Source organism: Giraffa tippelskirchi, chromosome 3 (assembly GCF_054371585.1).
Source record: "Giraffa tippelskirchi isolate mGirTip1 chromosome 3, T2T-mGirTip1v1.2.pri, whole genome shotgun sequence".
Lineage (NCBI taxonomy): Eukaryota > Metazoa > Chordata > Mammalia > Artiodactyla > Giraffidae > Giraffa > Giraffa tippelskirchi.
In genome coordinates this window covers 7532593-7540215 of record NC_137277.1, presented here as the reverse complement: position 1 = coordinate 7540215, position 7623 = coordinate 7532593, and the positions used below count along the sequence as shown (strand labels likewise).

Genomic DNA, 7623 nt, shown 5'->3' with positions numbered 1-7623 from the left:
ACTTCAATTAAGAAATGTCGGGGGGGGGGGGGATGGGGAAAAAGTCACAAAATAATAACCCCAGCTTCTTTGTTCTAGCCTTAAAAAAAAAAAAAAAAAAAACCCTCCGAACTCAAAGACCAAGTTGGAGTAGATCTGAGGCTTGTCTTCCACTCCGCTCCTTGGTGTCTGGCAATAAGTCTTTACTTTGCCACAAACCAAACCCACTGTCAGAGTCTGGCTCTGCATCATGGGCACATGAGCCATTTGCTGGGTTACCAAAGGGTTGGTGTCATGGAAGCCTGAATTCCAAGCAGGAGCCAGAGCAGAAACCACTCCAGGTCACTTGGGGTACCAAGCTTTATCTTGTTAGAACCAGATCCCAAGAACAACACAACCCTGAAAAGGTTTCAGTTCAGTTGCTCAGTCGTGTCCGACTCTTTGCAACCCCATGGCCTGCAGCACGCCAGGCTTCCCAGTCCATCACCAACTCTCGGAGCTTGCTCAAACTCATGTCCACTGAGTCGGTGATGCTGTCCAACCATCTCATCAGGCAGAGGCAAAAAACTGGAGGTAATCAAAAGCTAACACATATACCACAGTTTTGGAGGAGGAAATGACAACCTAGTCCATTATTCTTGCCTGGAAAATCACATGGACCGAGGAGCCCAGTGGACTACAGTCTACGAGGTCGGAAAGAGTCGGACACGACTAAGCAGCTGAGCACACATACCACAGTTTAGCCTTCCCTGGGGACTCAGACGGTAAAGAATTCACCTGCAACGCAGGAGACCCAGGTTCCACCACTGGGTGGGCAAGATACCCTGAAGGAGGAAATGGCAACCTACTCCGGTATTCTTTCCTGGGAAATCCCATCAACAGAGGACCCTGGTGGGCTACAGTCCGTAGGGTCACAAAGTGTAGGGCCGGACTGAGCGACTGACACTTTCATACCACAGTAAATGCTTTATATATGTTAATTCATTTAATCCTTAACACCCTCTATGAGATAAGCACTATTACTACCTACTTTCTTTCCAAATGAGGAAAACTGCAAAGGCGAAGGGAAAGTCACATCCTAGGGTGTGAACCCAAGCAGGGGACTCCTGAGTCCCTGCTCACAACCCCTACCGCCGCCCGTGCTGCTACACCACTGCAGGGGCTGAGGACGCCGCCTTCCGGAGTTGGGTGACCCTTGAGAACAACACGTGCCCCACTCTTTGCGACCCCACGGACTATACAGTCCATGGAATTCTCCAGGCTGGAATCCTGGAGTGGGTAGCCTTTCCCTTCTCCAGGGGATCTTCCCAACCCAGGGATCGAACCCAGGGCTCCCACGCTGCAGGCGGATTCTTTACCAGCTGAGCCACCAGGGAAGCCCGAGAACAACACCCAGAGCCCCGCAACGGGTGGACCTTTTCCAGCAGAGGCGGCTACAAGCCCGGCCGACCGAACCCAGTCTGTGTCGCCCCCTGGTGGCCAGCGGCAGGCATGGGGCGGGACCGCTCGCAGCTCCGCCCCGCCGCCCACTGGGTACTTCCGGACCCGGGGAGCCGGGTGCCCGCAGCCACCTCCAGCCCGGAAGAGGAGGACTCCGGGCCCAGGACGCGGGAGCGGGGCCTGCGCCGTGCGCTCAGGCGCCGCTCCGGCCACCTCTGCGGGGTCCTCGGAGCGGCGGTGCGCCGGCTTGAGGGAAGATGGCGGCGCCCTGGTGGCGGACCGTGCTGAACGGGAGTCGGAGTTTGCGGGGCTTCAGCACCTCAGGTGAGGGCTCTGGGGGGTGAGGGGCTCTTGGAAGTCCCCATCCAGCCGAACCCTGGGGCTCGAGCCGGCTCCCGCCCCGGGCCTCCGCGGGAGCCGGGCCGGGGCCAGCCTGATGTCCTGCTCTCCCCCCGCAGCCGCCCTGAGCCGCCGGGCCGCTCCTCTGGGGCCGATGCCCAACGAGGACATCGACGTGAGCAACCTGGAGCGGCTGAAGAAATACCGCAGCTTCGACCGCTACCGGCGCCGGGCGGAGCGGGAGGCGCAGGACGCACACTGGTGGCGGACGTACCGGGAGCATTTCGGGGAGGAGTCAGGTGGGGGTGTCCGGAGCTGGGCTGTGACCCACCGCCTTGGGACTTGAAGGTTGGAGGGGGGTGATTCCGCCGGCGTGCTCCCCGAGCTTGGCGGAGAAGGTCTGCTCACGTTCCTGTGTGCACTGGTGGTGGCTTAGTCCCGCCAGCATTTTCATACCTTTTGGCTCCCCTCCTTGGAAAATTCTCTTCCTTCATTATTAGATTTCCACCTTCGATGTTCTACATCTAGAGTCCTTTCCTGACCAACTGCCCCCGTCCCAGTTCTGGGTTGGAACACCCCTCTGTGCTCCCATAACACTGTTGATGTCACCTTGGCGACACTGCATCCTGACTCTTCGCTGCTTCCCTCCCAAACTATGAGCTCTCTAAGGACGGGGATCCTGTCTGTCTTGACCACCACTAGATCTCTACATCTGCCACAGATGACTAGTACTTTGCTGAGTTAAATTGAAAGCCTTGGGATGGTGACTCAGGGACCCTGCACGGCCAGATGTGAACAGGCTTGAAGGTGATCCTAGCCATAATTAGGTCACCATCCGCTTGGGTTTCCCATGACTTAGACAAATAATGTTCTGGAGGAGGACATGGCAACCCACTCCAGTATTCTTGCCTGGAGAATCCCATGGACAGAGGAGCTTGCTAGGCTACAGTCCATGGGGTCGCACAGTTAGACACTACTGAAGCGACCTAGTACACATGCACGCAGATATAACCTTGTTTAGGGATCAGAAAATACAGCCTCACGTTGTATCCAATTTGCTTAGTGATGGAAACAAGTCCAGGTCTGTGAAGCTGACAGCACAGTGTTTTAGTTTTGTGAATAGTAGCAGAGTTTGCCCAGTGAGAGGGAAAGTATGGACAGGTGTTGTGGTCCTTTAATGGACCGGAACTTGGGGGTACAGAGTCAACCGATAAGAAAAGAAGGAAGAAAAAGAGGCTGATATTCCCTGGTTTACACAGTATGCCAATATAACTCTAGGACAAAGAGCTAGCACCGTCTACGTAGGCTCAGGGTGCCCTCTCGAAGAGGTCTTGAAAGCCCGGGCAAATAAGTAGACACGGTGGACACCTGTGCTCCGTGGAAGCAGCCTGAAATGGAGAGAGGGAGAGAGCGAGAGAGAGAGAGAGAAAGAGAGAGAAAATGAGGAAAGACACTCGGTGATCAGTGTTCTGGTGGAACAAAGGCATTTATTCAACATATTGTGGGCATATATATACTCTCTTACCAGATAGCCCTTTTTAGCAGAGATAGGGATCAAAAGTCTTAACAAGTCATCTAGAAAGCCTGAGGTTAGAATTATTTTCTAGAGAGGGGGTTGTAACAGTTACTTTACATACCAGAAAGGAGGAGACTTGTAAATGGCTGCTGATCACCATATGGAATTTCCATATGAATGAGATACATGAATTCCTATTGTCCCCCAAAGCCGGCTTGCCAGCTCTCTGGCACCTGTATTCAGGTGCTGTTAAGGAACATAGAATTCATGCAAGACTGAAAACAGCACACAGGAAGCCTCCTATTAAATGTATCCTGACAGACGGGGAGCTTAGCTAAGACCTGATTCCACTTTCTCCAAACACATCTTCCCTCCCCAGATCCCAAAGACAAGGTTGACATTGGGTTGCCTCCACCTAAGGTCCGCCGGAGCCAACAGTTGCTGGAACGGAAACAGGTCCTGCGGGAGCTGCGGGCCAGTGTGGAGGAGGAGCGGGCCGCTCGCCTCCGCACAGGTAAGCCTTCCCGAGGGAGGGAGTCCTGGGTGTGTCCCTGCCCCTATCCTGCATCCCGACCGGCATCATTCCTTTCCAGCGAGCATCCCCTTGGAGGCCGTGCAGGCCGAATGGGAGAGAACCTGTGGCCCCTACCACAAGCAGCGTCTGGCCGAATACTATGGCCTCTATCGGGACCTCTTCCACGGAGCCACCTTCGTGCCCCGAGTCCCCCTGCATGTGGCCTATGCCATAGGCGAGGACGACTTGGTACCTGTGTACTATGGCAATGAAGTCACTCCAACTGAGGTAACTGCTGGCCTGTGACCCTCCCTGCCCTGTGTGCACAGACACATCCCACCACGGGCTAGAGACAACTCCTTTTTGAAAGCGTTGACAGAGGCGGTTCTTAACGGTGGTCAAGGGCACAAGCGCAGCGTCTTGGTAGGCTGACCTGGGGTTTTCTTGTTCTCTGTCTCTTTGATTTCCCAGTAAACACCACCATGGTAAAGTAATCACAAAGAAGGGAATGGAAGGTGAAAGAAAAAGAAGCTCCATCAGAGTGCCCTCCCGGCCCCTGGCCATTGGCTTTCTTGTGGTTCAGATCTCTGGATAGGCAGCTCTGTAGGGCTCTTTGGATAAGTCTTTGCTCACTTGCCTCTCAAGGGGCTCTCCAGGGCACTTGGTCCAGAATGGGCTCTCCTTTCTCCAAGGCTCCCTCAGGCTCCTGCCCTCCAGGATAAAGGTCTGTTTAGAACAGTTTGTCCATCCCTGATGGGGTGACAGCACCCTTGTTCTTTCCCCACCAGGCTGCCCAGCCCCCGGAGGTGAGCTATGAGGCAGATGAGGGCTCCATGTGGACGCTGCTGCTCACCAACTTGGGTAAGGGTCTGGGCGCTCATGGGGATGCCTGCCTCCCTCACCTCCCCGGGGAGGCCCTGGGGAGCTGGGGGAGGGGCCAGGTGGGAAGCTCCAGCCCCAGCTCCTTCCAAGGGAGGGGGAGGGAGGGGGCAGCAGTGCCCTCAGTCAGTGGGGTGTGTTTGTGTGTAGATGGACACCTGCTGGAACCGGACGCCGAGTACGTACACTGGCTGGTGTAAGTACCTGGGATGGGGTGTGGCTCAGCCTTCGAGGAGGTTCTGGCATCCTTGAAAGAGCTGCACTTGAGTCTTGGCTCCACCATGGATGAACCACCACCTACCAACCCTGGAGGTGGTCCCTCACCTTTGCTTCCTGAGGGTGCCAGGGACCCTGAAGGGTGATCCAGGGTATAGAAGGAAAGCAGGCAGTGGGTTTCGGCCCCTCCCACAAATCTCTTTGTCTCCCTGAACTCATTTCCTCATCTCTGAAACTAGGGTCGTGCTACCATGTGCCTTAGCCACTCTGAGGGGCTCAGTGACAAGCAAATGGGAAAGGAGACCATGAGAGGCCTCTGGCACCTGTGGGCTGCCTTTTGTTTTCTTGGTGGCCTTTGGTTCTGAGGACCAGGGCTAGAGGCAGAGGTCAGGCATTTTTATTCAACTGCAGTTACCACCCTGTGCAGCAGGCCCTCTGGCGAGTTGTACCTGGGGCAGGTACAGTGGCCATCCCAGTGCCAGGCTGGGCAGACACTCCCTGACAAACCCAGAGCCTTCGGGACATTGGGAGAGAAGCAGTCCCAGGTGGCGTGGCTCTCCCGCCCGAGTGGCCGTGCCGCCCCACCAGCCCCCCAGTGCCAGGCAACCAGCTGCATGAGCTTGCTCTCATCCTGAGAGTTCCTGGGGCTCTTGGCCTCGCAGCCCCTACTTTTCCCTCCACATGTCTGCTCTCCATCTGAAGGTGTACAAGGCTCTTTTTCCTATTTGATTGTGTAGTGGAGATCATCTTAGGGTCCTCCTGGGGAGTTGTAGCAATCTCTAGGGAGCACTGGGTGGGGATGTTCCTGCTGCTGCCTGAGGCGAGTGGCAGTTAACAGATGCATTTTCTCCCACCAGCACCAACATCCCGGGCAGCAGGGTGGCTGAAGGACAGGAGACGTGTCCCTACCTCCCCCCATTCCCCGCCCGAGGCTCCGGCTTCCACCGCTTTGCCTTCCTTCTCTTCAAGCAGGACAAGCCAATCGACTTCTCCGGGGACACCCGGCCCTCACCCTGGTAATCTGTGCCTCCCCACCCCAGCTCCTCCCCGCCAGGGGAGGGCCAGCTTCCCAGTAACGGTCAGTCTTCCTCAGGTCTCCTCTCTAATCACTTGGGCCTTGAGGCGAGCAGAAGGGTAGTTGTGCTAGGCAGACCCTAAGGGGCTTCTCAGCATTGCCTGTGGGACCAGAGGTGGGGTGTGGGGCTCTGGTGCCCCCCCAACTCTCAAATGCTCCCCTCCTCCTACAGCTACCAGCTTGCCCAGCGGACCTTCCACACTTTTGATTTCTACAAGAAACACCAAGACGCCATGACCCCGGCTGGCCTGGCCTTCTTCCAGTGCCGCTGGGATGACTCAGTCACCCACATCTTCCACCAGCTCCTGGGTAAGGGCAGAGTGGGCAGGGGGGAGGGGGCGGCTGCTCTGAGCTCACAGACCTCCCGTGACATGCCAGGAGAAGCGCCTGTCAGGAGAGGGCCACCAGCAGGCGTGCCATTCCTGGTGTGGGCTGGCTGGGCAGTCCCCCAGAGCAGACAGACAGATGGGCTCAGGCCAGCAGCAGTCCACACGCGTGCCTCTCCTTCACTTTTCCTGCAGATATGCGAGAGCCTGTGTTTGAGTTTGTGCGGCCGCCTGCCTATCACCCTAAGCAGAAGTGCTTCCCCCACCGGCAGCCCCTGCGCTACCTGGACCGGTACAGGGACAGTCACGAACCCACCTATGGCATCTACTGAGGGACCAGAGTGCCCCCCACATCAGAGAGTGAACTGGGCTTCTCAGGCCACCCTGCCAGGCTCTGCAGGCAGGGGCAATAGAGACGCAGCGCTAAGGGGCCAAGGATTGGGGTTCTCCTGCCTGAGGCCGCCCCTCTGCCACCCTCCCAGCAGGCTCAGGGCTTGGGAAGGAAGGCTAGGGGTAGGGCTTCCAATAAAGATTTTGGCTGTAGCTGGTCTGAGTTTATGTTCTGGCAATAGCCAGAGTGCCTGCTGGTGGAAATCTGTTGCTTTATGAGTGGGCAGAAGGCTGCCTCCCACCCCCGGAGGTGCCCCCTCACCTCTGCTTTGTGAGAGTGTCAGAGGCCCTGTGATCCAGTGGCTGAAGCCAGGTACAGAAGAAGCGCAGGTGGTGGGCCCTGGCTGCCCCCACAGGCCTCTTGAAAGAAATTTGCCAGCCCTGGGCATTGTCCCCCTCACGGGCTTTTCTCATGCTTCCAGCCTCCAGATTCTTTGAAAAAGAAGGTTTGTCAGGTGGGGCACAGGCAGGTCTCAGAGATCTCTGGGCACACTGCCCTGCTCAGAGCCCTGGAAGCTCCTGCATGGTTGCTGGGTGGTTAGGGTATTTCTCTTCTCTAAAGGAGAAGACTGCCTAGGAGCCAGTCAAGAGATCAGAAAGAGAAACTATAAACATATTACAAAACACGACAATACAAGGTTTGCTGCATTGAGAGGATGTCCTGCCTCAGAATCAAAATTAAACCAGCTAGATCAGAAAGAAAGAAGAGTTAACCCTGCCTCTCACGCTGGCCCAGCACACTGCCCCAGGGACCCCCTCTGCTCAAGCTGCAGGGGAACCAACTCTTAAGAAGTGGGGTTCCAGAACAGTTTGGACCTGCAAACAAGGGACTCGCCCCAGCACAGTATTCCGAGTGCAGTTGAAGACTGCTTTGAGTTTCCATTAAAGGGGGTGGAAAGGAACCACTATTTTCTGGTCTCTGTCTCTTGGTAACCATACATTTACACCT

The 7623-nt window shown here is 56.1% G+C and overlaps 1 protein-coding gene across 1 annotated transcript; it reads left to right on the top strand.

The window, feature by feature from the left end:
* Positions 1-1647: 1647 nt before the first annotated feature.
* On the top strand, positions 1648-6827 carry MRPL38 (mitochondrial ribosomal protein L38). The gene is made up of 9 exons (XM_081575402.1): positions 1648-1743; positions 1878-2057; positions 3654-3788; positions 3868-4076; positions 4577-4649; positions 4818-4863; positions 5741-5899; positions 6131-6267; positions 6480-6827. Exons 1-9 carry the CDS (start codon positions 1677-1679, stop codon positions 6614-6616), a joined length of 1143 nt encoding a protein of 380 aa, XP_081431528.1. The 5' UTR covers positions 1648-1676; the 3' UTR covers positions 6617-6827.
* Positions 6828-7623: the final 796 nt, after the last annotated feature.

Excerpts from the sequence above, each read along its gene's own strand:
- MRPL38 (XM_081575402.1), top strand. The coding sequence starts at position 1,677 with ATGGCGGCGCCCTGGTGGCGGACCGTGCTGAACGGGAGTCGGAGTTTG. Across the intron at positions 1,744-1,877 it reads GCGGGGCTTCAGCACCTCAG|CCGCCCTGAGCCGCCGGGCC; the intron begins GTGAGGGCTCTG and ends CTCCCCCCGCAG. Across the intron at positions 2,058-3,653 it reads GCATTTCGGGGAGGAGTCAG|ATCCCAAAGACAAGGTTGAC; the intron begins GTGGGGGTGTCC and ends TTCCCTCCCCAG.